Source organism: Sprattus sprattus (genome assembly GCF_963457725.1).
Source record: "Sprattus sprattus genome assembly, chromosome: 17".
NCBI classification, from domain to species: domain Eukaryota; kingdom Metazoa; phylum Chordata; class Actinopteri; order Clupeiformes; family Clupeidae; genus Sprattus; species Sprattus sprattus.
This window is the reverse complement of record NC_137915.1, coordinates 11,405,035-11,428,111: the sequence shown is the minus strand read 5'-3', so window position 1 is coordinate 11,428,111 and position 23,077 is coordinate 11,405,035. Positions and strand designations below refer to the sequence as shown.

The 23,077-nt window shown below is 39.8% G+C and overlaps 1 protein-coding gene across 1 annotated transcript; it reads right to left on the bottom strand.

Annotated features, from left to right (window-relative positions):
• Window positions 1-2,870: 2,870 nt before the first annotated feature.
• Window positions 2,871-17,299, bottom strand: LOC308378708 (myosin-7-like). Its single transcript, XM_080855676.1, has 40 exons — window positions 17,286-17,299; window positions 17,097-17,125; window positions 16,442-16,651; window positions 16,058-16,201; window positions 15,807-15,963; window positions 15,627-15,654; window positions 15,426-15,531; window positions 15,243-15,335; window positions 15,087-15,150; window positions 14,901-14,999; window positions 14,709-14,812; window positions 14,327-14,465; window positions 13,977-14,095; window positions 13,715-13,864; window positions 13,458-13,628; window positions 12,906-13,218; window positions 12,561-12,637; window positions 11,125-11,330; window positions 10,918-11,041; window positions 10,679-10,815; window positions 8,629-8,884; window positions 8,249-8,491; window positions 7,990-8,166; window positions 7,751-7,896; window positions 7,541-7,631; window positions 7,071-7,460; window positions 6,846-6,972; window positions 6,638-6,756; window positions 6,291-6,487; window positions 6,009-6,192; window positions 5,761-5,926; window positions 5,543-5,667; window positions 5,146-5,454; window positions 4,854-5,057; window positions 4,477-4,773; window positions 4,289-4,393; window positions 4,100-4,195; window positions 3,881-4,015; window positions 3,177-3,250; window positions 2,871-3,004 (listed from the first exon to the last, which is right to left on the bottom strand). Exons 3-39 carry the CDS (start codon window positions 16,640-16,642, stop codon window positions 3,230-3,232), a joined length of 5,820 nt encoding a protein of 1,939 aa, XP_080711802.1. The 5' UTR covers window positions 16,643-16,651; window positions 17,097-17,125; window positions 17,286-17,299; the 3' UTR covers window positions 2,871-3,004; window positions 3,177-3,229.
• Between the last annotated feature and the right edge of the window lie 5,778 nt (window positions 17,300-23,077).

The following is a 23,077-nucleotide window of genomic DNA, read 5'->3' as shown; positions in this document are numbered from 1 at the left end:
GGGAGGAGTATTTCTAGGGACGTGCCAGGTGTGTGTGAGAGTGGACATGGCTGTTGGATGTAATGCAGCTGTGGGAGTGTGCTGTAGGGGGTGTGGCCGGAGCAGATGTCAGCGCACACGTGAAAACTTGTGTTCCCAAACACTGTTCAGTTACATTGAGATTATACGAATTTCTAGGGGGTCCCAATGATTGTGGCACGTGTGATTTTGTTTAAAATAATGTCTTCATTGGATTTTTTCAGTGTAAGATTAAGCTGATTCACCAAGAGGTGAAAGTCTTATAACCCTCTTTACTCATCTTTACCAGGGGTGCCAGAAGTTGTGGACGGGTCTGTATATATAATATATGCCTACAATAAATGCCATTTTCACATTTTGTTGTTTGATTGTGTCTTTAGGAAATGCATAATTCAGCATCCGTTCAGCATTTTATATTTTACAGGAAACATTACTGTATAATACTGTTATGAAACCTCAGAAGGGCACTGAGTGGTTGAGTCTGAATGTTTCGGATGCATAAAGATGGATCCTTGATACAGCACCATGTCACCTTAGTCCCTGAGAAATGGTTTATATAGTATAGCACAGCATGTTTGTGTGAACTGTGTACGTGCTTCAATGTACCATGGATTGAATGACTGATGTTCTTTAAATGTGTTTGTACAATTTCATTACTTCTATGTCTTTCTTCATTGACAACAATTGCTAGCATTGCTTGTGCCCTTTTGTGTGTAAAAGATGTTTTTTTCTAGTTTTATTTTAAGAGATTGTAATATAAACATGTCGACATGATACCATAGTCCTTTTATTGACTTGTCAACAATAGTCATTTTATTGTGTAACTGTCAAACTAATATTTTTTTTTACAGTACCTTGCTCTTTATGATTGCAAACTTAAGTATTTTACCATTGGTGACATGGCAGTAGAAGTGTGAGGTGTAAATTGTGAATGGGTATGTGTCATTGTGCCACTCAACATGGTTTAGCAGTAATCTATAATTCAGTAAAATACGATGTCTGTAGTCAGACCATCATTACATTTTTTGGGCATTTATGGACATGTGTTTTATCACATTGTGAAATAGTGTGCCCGAGCGTTTGGTTTGGTCAGACTTAAGGGATGGATGACGGCACAACAGTATTCCAAAAAGGGTTTTTTAATTTTCTATTTATTTTCTACCTGCATGTTTAACAGACAAACCAAACAAACAAACAAACAAACACTGAATGTAACATGAAACAAACACCGGGACAATGCCCACTTAGCTATGCACTAGCACCTGGTTTCAAACAACCATCACTTTAGGTCTGCTCACGTCAGCAACCTAACACACCGGGACAATGCCCACTAAACTATGCACCTGGTTTCTTCAACCCTCAACTTCGGTCTGCTCTCGTCAGCAACCTCCCTCAACTGAACTATGCGGCCCGTATTTAAACCAGCTGGCCGTTACCACTGACACGCATTAAACAATTAACCGTTTCGCACGGTATTCTTATCTTCCACGCAAACTGACATGAAACATCACATACGTACATGCAGGTTCTATTAACAATTCTACAATGAAACACTTAATAAAAAAGAGCACGTTTGATAACTATGACCCCCCCTGCCCCGATGAGCACGTCTCTCGCAAAACACGAAATAATCACAGGTAATCCTTATCAGCCCTGCATCCCCGTTTGCTTCTTACGTTCCAATTAAACAGTTTGGGCCACCGATCAATGCACATAAACCCCAGCCCATTATATTCTTCACATCATCACATATATCACACAACAGTATCACATATTCCAATGTTCATATTAATGTCCATCCGAACGCATTATAGACACAGTGACTCAGATCTGCGGGGAAACCACCGCTTTAAGTGACAGTAGCCCTGCGCTCTGTCACACACATGATTATCTGAATTAGATGTGTACTCTGTAGAACATAGTATTTAATACATTTCTACTTCGCCAACTCTTCACAGCCTTTGAAGAACCCACCCTTCTGTTCTGAAGACCAGTCCAAGCTCCTCCCCATGGCTCCAGGTGTGTGCTTCACTGTGAGAGCTGAGATTTCTAAATTTCTATCCTCTGTTTAAAGTGATGCACTCTTCACACAAAATTATTTAAGCTTTGTTGTCATGTTTTCACCGTAGGGGGTATTCGTGTGATGAAGACAGAAGATGAGGTTAAGTCCATTTAAATTGTTCAGGTGAACTAATAGACATCTCTATTGTCTACTGTCTTGTCTTTCCTTTTTCTGTATCTCAGTCACATGATATTTCCCCTGTAGTACTAGTGGAGATGCATTGTTTTACAGTAGAAGGTGATTCATTTAGTAGATACACAGAAGCCATTATGGACACAGTGTTTTACATAGTTCAGTGTTTCTCAACCTCTAGCATTATTTTTCTGGATATGTAAAGAAGAGAGGTCCTTCAGTGCCATGTTTTACAGTACTCAGTTTTAAGGTAATCTTTTCAGCACCCAGTATGACCAAAGAACATTATATGTTATGTTACAAGTAACGGTTCTTCTCAAATTTTCTAAGATTTTTAGGCAACATTGTTCAGTCCCCCAAGTTAGTCCAGCCCCTCCAACTTCTCATCCTCGCACCCCAACAATATATTCCCACACACAAATGCAACTGACTGGCTTTCATCAAAATTATGAAATGTTCCTGGTCACAGTTCTGTAAGACATTTTCACATTTTTCAAAAACAAGCTTTTGGATACAAACTTCTACCATTGTGCCAAGTGCCTTGTGCCCTCTCATTATCTGCTTGCTTCTATAATAGTTAATTTAACTTGCTTTGAAGCAAAAAAATAGTATTTGATGGTTTTCATTAATAACGAATCAGGTGCTAGCATACACTAAAATATGACAACCAGAATGATATTTTTGACACGCTTTTTATTTAATTACAGCTAAAAGGACAACTAAATCACTGTAAGGCATACATGCTCTTAGGGAAAGGTCCAAGTCAGGGCTTCACTCTTCATCATGACCTTTCTGCAAAGGAAAGAAAATAGATGTATAATCTGTTTTAATCAAACTGGTCATTTACTGTTCAATGAATATGTATCTTGTTCAGGCAAACAGGTTATCAAGGTGAAAAGCTGCCTACTACTTTTGGTTGTGATTGGCTGAAAAGTTGCTGGGAGTACATAGAATGATTTATTACCATCTCTATCTTCATCTCTATCTATCTTCTTTGGAAAGGTCCAAGTCAGAGCTTCACTCTCCATCATGAACTTTCTGCAAGGGAAATATAAAAAAGAAAAGATATAATTTGCATGAATAATCTGTTTTGATCAAACAAGTATTTTACTGTTCAATAAATGTGATCTTGATCAGGCAAACAGGTTATCAAGGTGAATAGCTGCCCAATGGCTTCGGTTGTGATTGGCTGAAAAGCTGCCGTTAGCAAGAACATGAATCAGATTTTTCTTGACAGATAAAAGGTTACGCCTCAGGTTGGAGTGGGAGTTTTAGCATTAATGGTCGAGGGAACATCATTGATTAATTAATTATTTGTTTGCCATCTCTAACATCAAATAGGCTTATTTAAGAAGTCTTATGGATTTTAATGTCCTATACATTTTATATACAGTTTATATAGATCACATGATTTTAAAGTCGACAAGCTGGTGTCATAAAAACCTAATTTGGGTTTTGTAGACTTTGATGGCTTTACTTTGCTTGCATGCTGATGGCAATGATCACTTGACACTCTGTTGTTCTAGGTGGTGTGAATTGCTTGGCCGTTCTAGTATTACCCATCGACCCATGTGCTTAGTAGGCAGATACTTGCCATGCAATATCAATGGATTTTTTCAATGAAAAACATTGATAGTGGATTTTCTAGATTTGAGTGTGTGAATTTACCTTGCCACCTGCATCACGGCTCTTGGTTTTCATCTTGTTGACCTGAGACTCAGCGATATCAGCTCTCTCCTCAGCCTCATCCAGCTCATGCTGCAGCTTGCGGAACTTGCCCATGCTGCCATTGGCCAGCTCCTCCTGAAAAACAAAATTAGTCACGGAATTAGGTAAAAGATCTCTGTATGTTTGAATGAAATTAGTGGTGAATTATGGGAAACTTACAGCCTCCTCTGCTGTTCTCTTGTAGGACTTGACCTTCATCTGCAGTTTGTCCACTAGGTCCTGGAGACGATGCAGATTCTTCTTATCTTCTTCAGTCTGTAAAGGAAGAGGTTAGTACACGTTGTATTACTGTTTATCTATGTGATGTGAGGGAGAGAAACACCAAGACATTTATGAAATTAAACTTACCTGGTAGGTGAGCTCCTTGATGCGTCTCTCATATTTGCGTATCCCCTTGACTGAATCACTGGCCTTCCGTTGTTCAATCTCAACCTCATTTTCAAGCTCCCTCACCTATGTAGACACGAAACTATGTTTTTAAAAGATAACCTTACTAAACAAGGCATAAACTCAAATTATTCAAATATAGCTCTCACCCTGGACTCTAGCTTCTGGATCTGTTTCTTGCCGCCCTTCATGGCAATTTGCTCAGCTTCATCTAGACGGTGCTGCAGGTCCTTGATGGTCTGCTCCATGTTCTTCTTCATGCGCTCCATGTGGGCACTGGTGTCCTGCTCCTTCTTCAGCTCCTCTGCCATCATGGCAGCATCAGTGATGGCCTTCTTGGCTTTTTCCTCAGCATTCCTGCACTCCTGCACAGCCTCCTCCACTTCATTCTGCAGCTGGGATGTATCACCCTCCAGCTTCTTTTTCTGGTTCAGCAAGCTGGTGTTCTATGTGGGAAGACAAAAATATTCTGGATAGTCTGTGTTAAAATTATGAATAAGTCATAGCAACATGTTAAGGAATTTACCTGAGAGTGCAGCAGCTGCACCCTCTCGCTGACATCCAGCAGCTCCTGTTCAGCCAGTTTCCGGCCTCTCTCAGTCTGCTCCACCAGGGACCTCAGCTCATCCAGTTCAGCCTGCATCAGATTGTTGCGTCTCTCCACAATTGCAGTGTTCTCTTTGAGATCATCGTTAGCACGGACAGCTTCATCCAGATGAAGCTGAGAGTCCTATGATGGATACATTTTAGAAATCGTAAATGTACATGGACATATTTGCATGTACAGTTATGACTGACGTTATATACTGCTTTTTAACCTTCAGATGCCCGTGGAGACCCTTGAGCTGCTTCTGGGCCTCAGATGCCTGCCTGTTGGCCTGGCTGAGCTGGATCTCCATCTCATTGAGGTCTCCCTCCATCTTCTTCTTCAGCCTCAGAGCCTCATTCCTGCTGCGAGTCTCAGACTCCAGAGAGCTCTGCAGGGTATCCACCACTCTCTGCTGGTTCCTCTTGGCCTGCTCCATCTCCTCATCCTTCTCAGTAAGTTTACGTTCAATATCAGCTTTGACCTGGTTGAACTCCAGCTGAGCTCTAAGGATCTTACCCTCCTCATGCTCTAGAGTACCCTGTTGAAATATATAGAACATTCCTTAGCCATTCAAAGAAACAGTCCCAGTATTACTGACCTTTTTTTTTTTTTTTTTTTTAACATACCTCTGCTTCCTCTAATGCCGTTTGAATCTCTGACTTTTCTTGCTCAAGTAGCTTTCTGACCTTTTCAAGTTCATGAATGCTCTTGCCAGTCTCACCAAGTTGCTCAGTGATATCAGATATTTCCTCTATGGGGTAAACAAAACTGTGTTCAAATACAAAAATATGTTCAAATTATTCACTGTTCATGCACATGTCTGTAATTTCATGCCTTTACAGACCTTGGAGGTTTTTGTTCTCCCTTTTCATGGTCTCCAGGTGATCCAGAGATTCCTCATAGGAGTTCTTGAGTTTGAAGAGCTCAGTGCCAAGAGATCTGGCCTCTTTCTGGGAGCTCTCCAGCTCAGTCTGAGACTCCTCATACTTCTGCTTCCACTCAGCCAGGACCTGATCAAATTGAAATATGGAACATGAGTTTTCATGCGATATTACATCAAGTGTTGGAAGTTGGGAGAAATGGGTTCGTAACCTTGTCAAAGTTTCTTTGCTTCTTGTCCAGGGCAGCAGCAGCAGCATTTGATCTCTCCACATCTACCATGAGATCTTCAATCTCATTCTGCAGTCTATGCTTAGTTTTCTCCAGGGAGGAGCATTTAGCATTAACAGCCTCTACAGCTTCCTCTGCATCTTGCAGACGCTGAGCCAACTTTTTCCTGAGTAACAATACATTGAAAGTGTGCATTATGATGGCACGAGCTATGTTTAGTCTTTTGTTTTCAACAGTTCATAGCATCAAGTCAGGGGGCCTTACTTTGCATCTTCCAGCTCCTCAGTCCTCTGGACAGCATCAGTCTCGTACTTGGTTCTCCACTGAGCCACCTCAGAGTTTGCTTTGGAGAGACTGCGCTGCAGCTCAGCCTTGGCCTCCTGCTCCTCCTCAAACTGCTCCCTCAGGAGGTCAGCATCATGGCGAGCAGACTGCACTGCATGGGCTAGTGCATTCTTAGCCTGGGAAAAATTGATCATGGAAGAAGGCAATAATTTAACAATACATTTTTCCAACAGTATAAATTAATACATTCATATTTACCTTACATTATGCTGTAACAGTATGTTCATCATTCATGTAATTCATGTTATAGTATAGTTTCTAAACACCTTAATTTCTTCCTCCAGTTGTCTTTTAAGGTCTTCAACCTGTTGAGTGTAGGATTGTTTGCCTCTAGTTAGCTGAGAGACAAGAGAATCCTTCTCTTCTAGTTGTCGGGAAAGCTCCCCTGTTTGATTGAGATATGATGGTTAGTCATGATAGCATGATGAGAGTGTTAATGTTTAAACATGTTATGTCAGTGTTACTGTTATATACCATTTTCAGTTTGAAGCTTAGCTTTCTGCATAGAAAAATCATTGATGCCGCGCTGGGCTTCTTCATACTTTGTCCTATATTCACTCATCTGATCCTCCAAGGTCCTGCACATTTTCTCCAAATTTCCCTGAAAAAAGAATATTGTTCATAAAAATAGAAAGAATAGAAAACATCCTGACTCTTGATACATAAACACTATTGTTCATGAAAGTTTTCATACTTTACCTTGGCTTTGGAAACCTGCTCCATGTTGGAGGCAACATCATCCAGCTCCAGACGGAGTTCACTCTTCTCCTTCTCAAGCTTTTGTTTCACTCTCTGAAGGTTGTCAATCTGCTCGCCAAGGTCGGCTACACTGTCTGCCTGCTTCTTCCTCAGTGTGGCAGCAGTGGCCTCATGCTGCAGAGTGGACTCTTCAAGGTCTCTGCGCAACTTCTGGAACTCAGCCTCCCTCTTCTTGTTCATCTCAATCTGGGCAGCAGTGGCACCTCCAGCCTCCTCCAGCCTCTCACTGATCTCCTCCAGCTCTCTGGCCAGGTCTGCCCGCTGCTTCTCCACTTTGGCCCTGGCAGCTCTCTCAGCCTCCAGCTCCTCTTCTAGCTCCTCAATTCGGGCCTTTTTCAAAAAACATAAATGTGTTCAGATGAAATTTCCTATTCTATACTAAATTTGTACACTAATTGTTTCCTCTGTACCTGAAGTTCCTTTAGTTTCTTTTGGAGCTGTGCTCCCATAGCTTGCTCATCTTCAATCTTGCTGGTAAGCTGGCTCATATCAAAGTCTTTTCTGTGGTAAAAAAATAAAAAAGATTCCATCGTCTTTAGAGTAAACACTGTTTTTTGGAATATTTATTAATGAAATAAAATGTTTTGGGTTTTGTCTCATGGGTCATCCAGAAAACATACTTTTTCATCCTTTCCTCTAGCTGTTGTTTATCATTCTCTAGGTCCATCACATTCTCTTGGGTCAACTTTAAATCACCCTCAAGCTTCCTCTTTGCTCTTTCCAGATCCATCCTTAGCTTCTTTTCCTGTTCCAGGGAGCCCTCAAGCTGAAAAAGAGTAGGAGAGGATTTAATTGTTTTTATTTTCAGACACCAGCGCAATTCATAATGAATTCAAAAAGGTGATAACTGGACACACACATCATCAACTTGCTGCTCCAGCTTGGCTTTGGCCTTAGTCAGAGTGTTGACTTTGTCCTCCTCACTCTGAAGGTCATCCAGCGTTTGCTGATGAGCCTCCTGTAGAGCTTTCTTCTCCTTGGTCAGCTTGGCAATGATTTCATCAAGAGCTGCCATCTCCTCAGTCAGGTTTTTAACCTAAAGGAATAGAAAGAATGAAAACCTTTAAGCATAGGGAGTTCCTTTACCATCATCTTGCACCTATTTCACATGCACTGACCTTATTCTCAGTGGCATGTTTCTCTTTCTCCACTTTAGCCAGTGTTAGCTCCAGATCATCAATGTCCTTCTTGAGCTCAGAGCATTCATCTTCCAACTTCCTCTTCTTAGCAGTCAGCTCTGCATTCATCTCTTCCTCATCTTCCAGTCTCTCAGTCAGCTCTTTGCTTTTGGCCTCAAGCTGGATCTTGTTCTTGATCAGACCCTCACAACGTTCCTCAGCATCACCAAGAGCATCTTGTTCCTGTGAAGAGTAATTGATTGCTGTAGGTGAAAATGGCCATGGCAGCTTAATGGTCATTTTACAAATATTTCTTACGTCTGTATATCAAAGAAATGTATCGTTTAGTCGTATAAACACCGTAAATATGCTTTACTCACAGTCTGAACTGTAATTTGCAGGTCATTCTTCTCTTGGAGAACAGAAACCATTTTCTCCTCCAGTTCTTTTCTACGAGCCTCAGATTTAGCATAGGCATCCTTCAGTTTCAGGAATTCTTCCTTCATGTTGGCCATCTCTTTCTCAGACTCAGCTGATTTCAACAGGGGCTTGATCTTGAAGTACATCTTCATCCAGGGCCAATTCTTGACACCCATGAATGCACGGACATTCCACTGAATCACGAGCAGGGCATCCCTAAAATTTTGAAGGCAAAGAAAGTCATATTGTGTGTGCAACAAACAGGAGATTGTAGAAGAATAGGGTTGATGTGAGTTATTGTAATTATATATCCATTTCCTCATCTGAGCACACGAAGAAATTTGATAAGCATGTTTTTGTGATTACATTGTAACTCCTGTACAACGTGTAGAACATATTCAGTTTCAAGTTTACCAACAGCTCAACCTTGTACCCATATGCTGTATTTTTTTAGTAGTGTTTGAGTATGATGCATTGACTTTAATGTCAGTAATTCCAGCAATTCTCTGTTCACGTGATCACATCATTTATCCTTGCCCTCAGAGTTTTTGTACATTAAAACTGGAAGGAAAGGAAAGGCCATTTAGCCAAAAAAAGAAATGTTGCTTTGGGCTCCTTTAAGATACATAGCCTGTCGTCAGTTTTCTTCAATAGACTAATTCAGAAACAGTATTAGATATTTGAACGGCTTATAATTAAAATGTCCGGAAAATGAAAACTCTGCCGGTCACTTTGAAATGAAAACGAAAACTCTGCCGGTCACATTTTTTCTAGCGGAACCTCTGGGTTAAATGCTCATTCGTTGTGCCACCAAGGTCCTGCGACGTCAGATCAGAAGCAGTTTAAGTAGGCCTATCTTGTCTTCTCTTCTGCAAGTGTTTTTAGTCCACAAAAGAGAGTAACCGGGTAACGAACTAATTTAAATTCCAGTTATTTCAGTTACTTGATTTAAAATAATACTTTGTTACATGCTCATTACCGCTAAAAGTAGTGGAATTAGAGTAATGCGTCACTTTGTAACGCGTTACTCCCAACACTGGTAAAAACGGAATACGCTACCCAAACCAGTATCTTCAGGGAGTTGTCTTAGTCTTTGAGTCTTAGGGCCTTATTTACTAACAAAGTTTTCCTCCCACCATGGATGATGAGTTAAAATTAGAATAAGAGCTTTTGGTTCACAAGGTTAAGTCAAACTTACCCGGGTAAATATAGAAACTCATAAATATCTCTCCGTTTAGCCCTTCCGTGATCACTTTGAATTCAAGACTGTATTTTAATGGTGAGCTGGTTTGGGGAAAGTTTCTGGGTTGCTATTGGATGCTACGCCCACTTTCTTTATACCCTTTCAGCAGCGGTAATCTGCGTATAAACTCAAGTGCGCCGCCTTTGTAAATACTGTTTTATGTCTTTACCCACTATTTGCGCAGAAATTATGCCTGAAATGGGCACAATCCTGTAAGTAAATAAGGCCCTTAGAAGGTTGGCTGCTTCTTAGTTCTCCCAGGTTTAGGTGCTACTATTAGTGCGTAGGGGCTTTGGGAATTACCCTAAGAACGTTGGAGTGCCAAAGTAGAGATTGACCTGGCCATTCTTTTGGGGAATTTCTCCTATATCGACAAGTTAGGAGCTTCTTTTAGCTTAAAGGTGCTTTGTGAATAAGGTCATTCTGTGGAAATTTCCTTTTGTTTGCCTGTTTGCCCCTAACACACTGTATGGTGGCAGCTAACTTAATGATACACTATGTTCTTTGAACATCTACTCCTATTTGAGCCATCAGTTTAGGCAGCGTTTGTTTTAAATCAACGAGTATAAATTCCAAGAACCTGGAAGGTTTTTGTCCCTACTATCATGTATAGACAGTTTTGGTCATATTTTTTCCAATTCCAATTTCCAATGCAGTAATATAGAGAAAAACAACATATGTAGAAAAACAAATGCATTTTATGATATTTTCCAGGAGTGGTCACTTCAGCAGTATACCCTAACCATTTCATTAGTTAACCAATTTACCTGCGTGCGACCATCTCCTGGTATTTAACTCTTGCCAGATTACCGCGACCACTTGATTGGATGCCAGTCATGATGATAGTGAGACGGTCATCTCTCAGCTCCTCAAGGGCACCCAGGAGACCGGCTTTGAAGAACACCTTAAAATCAACAGTTTTGGGCATTTAGAGTTTCATTGGGCTTAACAAAACGTCCAAATTTAATATTGAAGGTGTGTACAGGAACATTATACAATGAAACACCTTAGTGTGTCCAAATCTGTACTGCTCATGGTCGATATCTAGAGATCCCAGCAGTTTCTCTGCTCCTTTTTTGCCGTCAATGAACTGTCCCTCAGGGATAGCAGCAGGATTCAGAATACGGTATCTGGAAAAAATAGTTAAATGGTCTGTTTGAAATGTCCTCATAGTGTTATCATATAGTCAGGACAAAACATTTACAGATTTTACCTCTGTTTGAAGTCTGCATACTGGATCCTGTTGGGGAAGCCCTTTCTGCAGATCCTGATGCCTTCCAGCACACCGTTACAGCGCAGCTGGTGCATGACCAAAGGATTCTCCATGGCCCCAGGAGTCTTGGTCTCATTGGGGATGATGCAGCGCACAAAATGGGGGTGAGTCGACCTCAAGTTGGTCATCAGCTTATTCAGGTTCTCCTGTTGTAAAATATTTTGTATTTGCTTAAAGCAGCAATACGGATCAATAGCTATTCGCTATCAGTATGCTAGCAGCTAAAACTAACAAAATCTCTTGAAATGTGCTGATTATGACATTATGACAAACTAGATACTCGACGACTGTCCTTACACAGTCAAACATCAAGCAAGTGCAACACAAGACAAAGCAAGACGGCAAATAAGCTACTTACTAGTACTGGTACTACTGCAGAAAGTAAACAACTTGAGCTGTGGCAGGCAAAACTACAGAACGCAGTTATATGCCTATGGACCCTGGTATGGCAATATGGAGTTGATTCTCCATATTAAATGTCATTGTAGCGCCCCAATTTTTTTTAAGCTGTTATTTTAAGGTTAAACTGCTTATCCTAACCCTAATCCTGAAGTATAATTGTTGCGTAATGGGGCTTTAATGAGAGTTCAGAACAGCATGAGTATGTCTTTCAAAGGTTTCGAACAGAGGTGCCCAACCCGTCGATCACGATCGACGTGTCAATCTCGGACAATTTCCCTGTCAAATCATTTTCATTTTCAAACTGTTTTCTTACAGACTTCGGAAGACCATAGTCAGAAAATATATCTGAACACAGCTGAAGTGTTCTCAGGAGGATTCTTAAATTGAACTTGAAATTGAATAAGGTGCCAGATTTCTAGAGACTTCCAGGCGAAAAACACATCGTTAACAGCCCTGTATCCAGGTTTGCCCAAACAGTAGATGCTGTGTGTGCTTTCTATTACTGTGTATGCATGGCAAGTGTGAGAGCGCCGAAGTTGCGTAGTGGCCGCGAGCGGTATTGCAGACAGATAGAGATTTCAAATTGGATATGAAGATGAAATCTGACACATAGTTTCAGCGTTAAACTAATACAATAATTGCTGTCTGTGGTTCTATATGGGCTGTGGAAATAATTAAGAAAAATTATAGTTTGAGAGATTAATAATTGATATAATTGAGAACCCCTGGTTAAATGTGTTCTTGGTCACATCAATTTGAAAGCTGGACCAAAGTGTTTGATTTAATTCAATTAAAACTAGGCCCAATACTAAGATAAGCTGTAAGTACAGTTTGGAGTCTGGACAGTCTTTTTCTCTCAACGCCTTAATAGGTAGATCTTGCTAGAGCTATGATAATAAAACAGTAATCACTGACCCTGTGTTCAATGCATAATGAACAGAAACATCATACATGAACAAGTAAGTCATACTGACCCTATGGAGAGCGGACACAGTCTGGAAGGAAGCACCTTTCTTCTTCTTACCAGCTTCCTTGCTCTTTGGAGCCTCGGCTGCAAAAGTGCAAATGTATGTAATTGAATACAGACTCCAGCTTGGGGTTGAGGTTGGATTACATTCCTGATGACCCTAATTTATACGTGTACTGAAATTATTAAAATTTTGGATAATGGAACTAACTTGGAAACCCTTGAGTGTTCCCCAGTTTTTAACTTTTGCCAATGTTCTCTCTTTTTTTGTATTTGGCAGTTGTGTGCCTTAGTCCTGATTTTACATCTAAATAATAAAGGTCTTGTTTTATGTAATGGATAAATAGCTTACCGGCCCCTTCAGACCCAGTATATCCCTCAAATAGTTGTCCCAGCATCTTCAGTGATGACTTTTGATACAGTCCCACAACTGTCTCATTCAGAGGATCCTTGTTTTTTGTCAGCCAGTTGCAAATGTTATAATCAACAATTCCAGCATAGTGAACCAGGGAGAAATGGGACTCTGGTCTCCCCTTGATTAGCCTGGGCTTCTGAAAGCAGGGGTTTTTGCCCAAATGGTTTTCATAAAGCTTGGCTTTAAATGTAGAATCACTGGCCTTGGGGAACATGCACTCCTCTTCAAGGATGGACATGATCCCCATGGGCTGTAGTATAAACAGACATAAGAAATATCAGATAATTGTTGGTGTGTTTTTCTCTTAAAAAATCTAGATCTAAAATCAAGTTCATGCTCCTAAGTAGCACATTTTAATTTAATTTCTGAAACAAATATGTTATTTTACTGCTCTAGGGAAGGAACTGGAACTAGATCTTTACATGTTTTAAAAATGACATTTTAACAACAAAAGTTATAATTATACATATAAACTATAGATTTACACACCTTTTCGATGAGTTCAATGCACGCCGCCAAGTCCATGCCGAAGTCAATGAAAACCCACACAATGCCCTCCTTCTTGTACTCCTCTTGCTCCAGCACAAACATGTGGTGGTTGAAGAACTGCTGCAGCTTCTCATTAGTGAAGTTGATGCATAGTTGCTCAAAGGTATTTAACTATAAAGAAGATAGACATGTTGTTGGCCTTTTATAGCATCAGGTTCCTTTATTAACTAGATGTCTGTTTTGTTTTACAAACTCACATCAAAGATCTCAAATCCAGCAATATCCAGCACACCAATGAAGTACTGGCGAGCTTGTTTAGTGTCCAATTGACTGTTGATTCTCACTACCATCCAGTTAAACATCTTCTCATATATTGCCTTGGACAGTGCTCCAATGGCATAGTACACCTTCAAAATGAGGGGTTAATAATGGAAACATACTTTAGACATAGTATATTCAATATACTTATACTTAATAGACAAGAGGACAAAGTTCTGAAAAAACTTGCATCTCTCCTACCTGTTGGACGCTCTGTCCCTTGGTGACCCACTCATTTCCTACTTTGACTCTTGGATTACATAAGGCCTTGATGACTTCAGCAGAGTTCAAGTTCATCAGATAACAAGCCTTGTCTATATCTGTTTTAAAAAACACATACTTTATGCATTGATACATTATATGAATACAATGTTTTTTAGGGGAAGCTATGGATCTAAACCTTCAATAGGAGTAGTTATATCATGATGTTTATTAACTCAAATACAATCTGTGTCACAACCTTGGTTATTATTAAGTGTGGTCAGGTTAAATTGACTGTCAAGATACAGTGGTGCTTTTCATCATAATGAAGCAGTGTTTGGATAACATACCCTCAGTGCCATCAGCCTCTGCCTGCTCCTCTCTCTGCTTCTGCTTGAACTTCAAGTTGCCATAGTGCATGATGGCACCAGTCAGCTTGTAAATGCTCGTCTTCTCTTCTGCAGTGAAGCCCAGCACATCAAAAGCTTCCTGTAGCGTAAATAATAGAGTAAGTGGTGAAATTACACTCACTAGATGTAACCCAACATCACACAGCGTCTTGGGGTATCTAGAAAAGTATTATTATTATTATTAACATAGTAATACTTCAAAAGGACAAGGACTTTGCAGGGCTCCTACAGATGAAAACAGATCAGAACCAAATAGAAAAATTATCCAATGTGTTTCTATCCAGCAGAAGACTAACTTAAAGACAACAGCAGCTTTACTCACATCAGTAGCTACCAGCTCATCACCATCATCAATGGATGCTACTGTGGTCTGTCCTTGGGAGATGAAAGCATAGTCGTAGGGGTTGGTTGTGATGAGCAGCATGTCTAAAATGGAAGAATATGGTTCTCATCAGTTTCTTCCTCAGTTAGTGACATGTGATGTCATGCTATGTTAAAGTTTGAGGATTCTAACCCGGCAGTTCTGGTTTCCTCAAAGAGAGGATCTGGTAGAAGATGTGATAATCTCTCTCAGCCTTTAGCTGGAAAGTTATCCGAGACTTCTCCAGGAGATCTGCCAAATGTTGAGGAAATAAATGTTTTTCAGCATTTCAGGATTAATACATTTTGATTTGATGTAATCTAACTGATGTTCACTCACATGTCTCAATGTCAGCAGAGGCCAGTTTGCCACTTGCAGCAAAGTGGATTCTGATGAATTTACCCTGACAAAAACATGGAAATCAATTATTTCGCATTCATAATGCATTGTTGTGCATTGCTTGAGTGACGTTTCACAATCCAAAATTATACTTACAAATCTAGAGGAGTTGTCGTTTCTGATGGTCTTTGCATTACCAAAGGCCTCCAGAGCAGGGTTACACTGGATGATTTGATCCTCCAGGGTTCCCTGAAGAGAAACACCTATCAGTGTCACTGCCATTAAGATTATGGGACATTTGCTTTAAACACAGAAGAGGCACTGTCTCAATTCAACAACCTTTTTGTCATTCGGATCCTTCTTGCCTCCACCTACAGCAGCAATGCTGGCAAAGTACTGAATGACTCTCTTGGTGTTCACAGTCTTCCCAGCACCAGATTCTCCACTTAGAAAGAATGGCAAGGAATGTATTTTTTATGATATTATTTTGTACCAGCACTTACTACAGAAATAGAAACAGCATTACTATAGTGTACTTACGTGATCAGGCAGGACTGATTCTCCCTGTCTAAACAAACAAAACAAACAAATGAATTTCATTTTATATATCTTTGACATGTATATGTTGTAATTATACTTTATATATTAAATATCCTTTTAAGTGTTTCTTACTGACTCTTAACTCAGATTTGATTTCATTATATGAAGACTTTTTCTTACCTGCCAGCATATATTGGTAGGCATTGTCAGAGATGGAGAAGATGTGAGGAGGAGCTTCAGTCCTCTTCTTGCCTCTGTAAGCCTCAACAACTTCCTGGTTGTACACTGGCAGCCACTTGTAGGGATTGACAGTCACACAGAACAACCCAGAGTAGGTCTGTAGAAAGACATAAGATTGATCATAATTTGTTTGAACATTTCTTACATCTCCTGAGAACCTCCTGAGAAGACACATTTGTCATTGTACTCACGTAGATCATCCAGGCTGCATAACGCTCTTTGAGGTTAAACAGCACAGCAGGTTCGTGCAGGAAGGTTAACATCGCCATGTCCTCAATTTTGTCATATTTTGGTGGATTCTGTTGGTGGACGTTGTCTTCTTTCACAGTGACAGTCTTTGAGAAGGAGTGAATATGTCAGTCATACAAATCTTTGTTGTGAGGACATTATTCATCAGATTCATCAAAAGTTGTGGGTTTTTCACAGGCCAGAAATCATGGAATTCTACATATAATGATGAATTTAGATGAATTTTGTAGTCTTTAGGTCCAAAACATTTCATTCCAAAACAAAAGCATTCTAAAAGATTTGTTAATATAAAATGTGAAAGAATACAGCAAAACAGATTTGTTTACCTTCCCATACTCAGTATCAACGGTGACTTTGTCCCCGTCTCTGCTGACAATGGTTCCTTTCACAAATTCAACCTCAGGATCCGTCACGAAGCATGCCTTCTTAATGTCAAAGGGGCGAGTCTGGGCTTCCAGACGCTCCATATCTGATTTTCTCAGAAATGAAGCCGCCGCCCCAAACTCTGCCATCAGCGCGTCACCCATGGTTTAGTCCTTGATCATTTTAATAAGATAGATTGAATAGATTAGAATAGATTGTCAGAGTAGAAAAATCACATCATAGACTAGCAAGCACAGGTATTTTGACAAAAAAATATTTCAAGCCTGGCGACTCGATACTTGACAGCATAACTTTTGTTAAAGTGTGTAAATATGACGGACCGCAACTAATCATTAGTCAGACAGTTCACTGAAGAATGGCATAACTCAAGACAATTGTTGATGGAAATAGACCTTGCACCGTTCAAGTCAGATCAACCACAGCAAGACAAAGAGAATATCCATAAATGATTGATTAGGTAGTTTTATATACTTTAGAATCACAGTTAAAATACACATCCAGTATAGATAATGAGCTTATAGTTTAAGTAAGCTTAATCAGATGCTGAGTATACTGTATTACGAGTGCAGCATAGAGTTTTAAAACCAACTACAGTACCTTTGATGTTCACTGTCTTAATGATTACTCTGAAATGAAAAATGAAAAATTAAGAGATTACCTTTCAAGCCCTAAAATGTCATTAGTAATTCCAGAATTTGAATGATCAAAGAATCACAATAAACTGTTGGATCTTAAAGCTCTTAAAGTTTTAGGTAAATTATAATTGTATCACTTCAGTTGTCTTACCTGTGGAATGGGACGATAACCTGGAGTGTGAGCAGCCACAATTCCCTGTTATATATACAACAAGTGGCCCTCATATAAGGGCTGTGGCAGAAATAGACAGCGGTTGCACCCCAGTTAGGTTTGAATGGAAAGTTGGGGGCAACTGGGTCATTCAGTACTGTTAAAGTTACAGTAGATAATTGCATTGGCCAAGAAATAAACTGCTTCTGGACCTATACTGTAATGATGATTTAGAAGGAGCAATGAAAAGGTCATGTAGCGTAATATTTCTTGGTACCTTATGTACCTCTTTAGTATTTGTGGGACAGGTTTTCATGCATTTATTTAACGTTTTCAGGGTCTGTTTGGTGAGGGTGATGGGTAACAACATCAGTGAAGGAAGGGCATCCATAATTATTCTGTCAACTCTCCAATCCATAAAAGGAAATAGTTACACCGAGCTGTCCATAGTTCATCAGTTGCCAATTGATTGTATATAGCACCTGAAATGACACATTAGAAATCTGGCTACTGGATGAAAAAAAGAAGTGTTAATTAAGAATTACCCACACTAGTATGTTGTTTTGAGATTAAGCTGTAACGAGTCTTCTTTCGGAAAATTAGTATGTGAAAACATAGCTGTCTGATTTTGATGCAGAGAATGTTCTGTTATGTTAAGTTCAACGTTAGCTGCATAAAAAAATGTAAATGCCTTAAACATTGCAATAAAAAACAGTGATGTTTTTGAGTCTTTGTAAAGCATCTCTGCCCTAAAAGATGGACATAGTAAATCTGCCAGTGATCTATATAGATTATTGCTCCATCTGAAATGATTCAGGTGTTGTTTATGAGTGTTCTCTTGTGGTCACGGGTGCTAAAATGTGTGGCCCATAACAAAGCCTAGCTGGTGTCTGTGTGACTCCAGCGAAGGTTAAGGTCAGTCTGTTGGCATATGATGACAAAGCATCACTTTTCCCTGTACCCTTGACCCATCATTGATCCATTAAGCGCTGTTTACACGGAGTCACGTTTGCCTGAACTCTAGTTAGTCTTCTCATTAATCACAAAGAAAGCACTGTGAGATTGTGAGAGTGCCTGTGTTTGATTGTAGCACCTCTTCCTATTGTTACATCAGTGCTTAAGGGAGACGTCTGAAGGTTAAGGTTGTGTGCTAACGGCATCAGTTACTTACAGCATGAAGACCCCTCAAGGGTCAGTGGTTGACAAGAGTGTGAAACCCATTTAAATAGTTGAAATGGTCATGTATGATGTACGGCCATTCTAAGATGCTGGGGTGTTAATAACCATCAGGGTGTGATTACAGCTGAGGAGCCTCCATAAGGTGACAGTGAATTGTTGGAGTGCAAGTGTTTTTTGGGGACAGCTGAAATTTGTGTAGGCTACCTGTTAGCACATTCACGTGGAGGGTCCACCACAAAATGGGATACACGTACATTTATTTCTGGCAAATTTTGGTCTCGCAAATTTTGCCTAGATAATTTATAACTCTCACTAACCGCCGCTGCCATGCCCCCGTCCCCTGGACGCTTATTTTGCCTATATCATTTAAAACTCTCACTAATCGCCGCCGCCACACCCCCGTCCCCTGGACGCTTATTCTACAATTATTTTATCTAGGCATTCATGAAGTTCTGCAGCCGTAATACTATTTAAAAAAATACATATATTTCCTTCGGAATGGCAACTTCAGTCGAGGAGGGCAAACGGGCAGTTGCCCGAGCAAACTTAGCCCCCTCCTGTCTACGTCCCTGAAGATATATGATTGTTGTAATGTTTGTTTGACATCAAATCTGTAAGAAAATGTTATAGTCTTTACCATTTCATTTTGACAGTTTGATGGCTGGTTATATGGAAAAATAATGGTATTTTAATAGCTTCTTGTTTCAAACTCTCTGAAACTTAACTTTGAGTAATGTGTTTTAGACGAACAAGACTGCTTTCACTTTCAAGTGTTTTATTTGTTATCAACTTTCAGTCCAAGCAATGACTAACCTGAGGCAAAAACTTCACAAACCAAATAGAATTTTCACTCATGTTGTATAGAAGATGTCCAGTTGTCAGGTGAAAGTGGTGAAGGTGAAAGACAAAACAGAATGTTACTATGAAGGTATGTGAAATATGTTCCAGTAGGTGCCAGTATTCTCCCTTGACTTGCATACAGGCATAGATTACGTCTGCTATTAGAAGCGAACCAAGGAATAGCCAAGGTCAGTCAGCTACCAGCTGGTAGTCACACTCACATTGTTCCATCCTGGCAGTGCAGTGTTGTTAATTTGCCTTCAGAATTAAGGATAAAGATAGCCCTTTGAAATATCTGATGGCTGCCTTCCTTTGGTCCAGAGGTCACCATTTGGCCAGTTGCTGTAGGCTCTTACATTTTGAAGAGTAATACAGTAGTGAAAGTAGCATAAATGTGACCTGGTTAAGTATAGACAGCTAAATAAACAGGTCGAGGGAAACAACAAGGTCCAAGTACCATTGATGAGTGCTAAGACATCTCTCATTAACATCCTCACACGTAGTACCTTAGTTTGACCCACAAATTACCTATAGAGTGTTAGGTTCCTATAGTATAATGCAGGTGAAATGGCTGGATGTTTATTGATCAACACACTGTTACGTCTGATTTGTGCCATGATTAGGATTTAAACATTTTTAACTTTTGATTTCAACCATTTTGGAAACCCAATGTGTAAATGTATGAATTTGTAAGTTGCTTACAGGAAACTGTCATAACGTTTTAATGGAAATTGCAAGATCAGGGTCAGATCAGGTTTTCTTTGTTAGTTTGTTTTTTATTTTGCTTTAATTGCAAAGTCATTGCCAAAGCCTAATTTGAAAATGACCTTCATTACAGATACATATAGTTGTGTTAATTTACTATTTTAATAATAATAATAATAATAATAATGTTCTTGCTATGTGCTGAGGTACATAAGGGAAAATCATGACAATTAATTCAGAATCAGCTAATCATGAACTATGAAGCCCACTTAAGGGTATGGTTGGGAGTTGTAGACATCTCAGGTTGCTTGTATGGTGTCACCTGATTCTTGTTTACTCTGCATGGTTTCATTGCCATTGTCCTTGAGGACAAAGATAACCTGTGAAAAACCTGCCCAGTGTCTCTGTCTGATTGAGGAGCACTTATTTTCTAAGTGATGTCATCTCAGCTGTTCAGCCGAGACTCCTCCTTCAATAGCATTACACTATTAACCTCCTCCTTTGCCTTGGACAACTTGCAGTCATTGCAGTGCCCACACTCTATATGTATAACCCTTGTGATATCATTTTGTAAAGTCTGAAGATACTTCATTCGTTTTCCTTCAGGGCTTTTGTACAGGATGCTCTTACTCATATTCTACAGGGTGATTATGATTGTGATTGGTCATTTTGTGTAGATTAATGTTTTCTTACATGAAGGTTTGGATCCCTGTTCAGAGAGGCAATACTTCCCCAGCAAGCATAATGTTGAAGTGGTGGTTAATTTTAATTGTGTTGTTTTTGGAGCTACTAAATGTTAGTAATTTATTTGCTTGTACCCCCTTTTCTTTCAAATAATAGAGAAGGTTTTGGTTAAAGTTTGAGAGATCAGAAAGTCTTGATTCTTAAAAGGTTCTACTGCAAAAAATGTTATATCTATAACTAGAAACATTTGTCAATGACTAATATAACCTATAATATAACCCATTTGAGCAGTACCTAACCTAATAACTAGACAATGAGTAACTCTCTGTCCATCAGAGTATATTGCTAAAACATTGTAATCATTTTTGTTTTTCTTTTACCTCAACCCTAACTTGCCAGTTATTGTAGTGCACTACAACTTCAAGAATAGAATAGTTTGTGCCTGTGGACAACCTCACTCCTCCAACACCACACCACCTCACCCCATTCCCATCCTAAGGCTGTTAGCTGTTCACTCTGAACTCCTCCGTTAATTGAACAGCGGCTACTCTTCTTCATAACTTTAAAACATGTTGAAGAAATCAGTATTTTGTAGCTAAATCTATATTTAAATCTTCCTTTGTATTTTTATTTTTGATTATGCTACCACTTTTGGATGATATGGATCCTTTATGCTGCAGTTGCTGAACAAAGCGCTTTTTGGATATTAAAGTAAGTAAGCATTGGTCTTTTTGTTAAATTTCAGTAAACTATAGTTATTTTATTGCGTAACTGGCAAACAAATGTTTTTCTTTTGTTATATTTTCAATTGGATATACAGTACCTTCCTCTTTTTGATCGCAAACAAAAGTATTTTACCATTGGTTAGATATCAGAAGAAGTGTGAGAAGTAAATTGTGAATGGGTGTGTGTCCTTGTGCCACGGTTTAGCAGTAGTGTATTATTCAGTAAAATATTCTGTAGTTAGACCATCATTAAAAATTTGGGACATTTATGATCATGTTTTTTATCACATGATTATCTGTTTTAGATGTTTTCTGTAGAAAATAGTATTGTTTGTGGCCTGGGTTTATTGATATGAACCCTCCCCCAGTTCATGAAAGTGTGGTGTTCTAGGATACAGCACCATGTCATCCTAGCCCCTGAGAAATGGCTTATATAGTGTAGTGTAGCATGTTTTTCCCTGTGACTAGTCACCTGTCATTCAGCTACTAATACAATTTTGTTTCAGTCTACCAAGCTAGTTAGTCAAACTTCTTATATTTGCACATTTTTTTTTTTTTCTGTAATTAAGTTCAAAAAGTGTCACCTTCATATATTCTAGAATCATAACACATAAAGAGGCATGTTTCAAGCCTTTTGTGTGTAAATCTTGATGATTACGGCTTACAGCTCATGGAAATAAAAAATCCAGTAGCTCAAAATATTCAAATAACAAATTTACAATACAGAAATGTCGACCTGAGAAGAAGAGCTCTAATATGCTATTTAACTCAAAACACAAAAAGGTATGTTAAATTATTCACTCAATACTTGATTGGGTCTCCTTTTGCACAAATTACTGCATCAATGTGGCGTGGCAGGGAGGCAATCAGCTTGTGGCACTGCTGAGGTGTTATGGAAGCCCAGGTTGCTTTGATAGCGGCCTTCAGCTCGCTTGTATTGTTTGGTCTGGTGGATCTAATTTTCCTCTTGACAATACCTCATAGATTCTGTATGTGGTTCAGGTCAGGACAGTTGGCTGGCCAATCAAGCACAGAAATACCATGAGCAGAAAACCAGTTACCAGTCATTTAGGCACTGCGGGCAGGTGCCAAGTCCTGCTGGAAACAGTGACACTGTGGCTCAGGTGCTTGCACTGCCCCCTCCCAGCAAGAAGGTCCTGGGTGCGATTTACGCATGGGATGCTGTTGGGGGGGCAGGTTCTCCCCAGGCCTTCAGTGCTCAGGTGGGCTATCCCCCAAGCCTTTCTGTGCGGAGTTTGCATGTTCTCACAAGGGTTTTCTCCCCTAAGAACCCCAACATAAAAACATGCAGAAGAACAGATCGCTCTCCTGTCCCTCCCTGACCAAGGACTTGACACAAGCTCTTGGCCTGGTCCCCTGGCGCCATTAAAAGGCTGCCCCCTGCTCCTGGCTGCCTGTGATGAAGGACAGCTCAGGATGGGTGAAAAGCAGAGGACAATTTCCACTGCTGACATCTTCAGCGTGTGTGTGTGTGTGTGTGTGTGTGTGTGTGTGTGTCCTGTGTCGCCGCCCAATGCACAGGTGTGTTGTGTGTTGGGTGTCGTGCTGTGTGGCAAGAAATAAATGACTTTGACTTTGATTCTTCACACTGGACTTCAAGCAACTTGGATTCTGTGCCTCTCCACTCGTCCTCCAGAA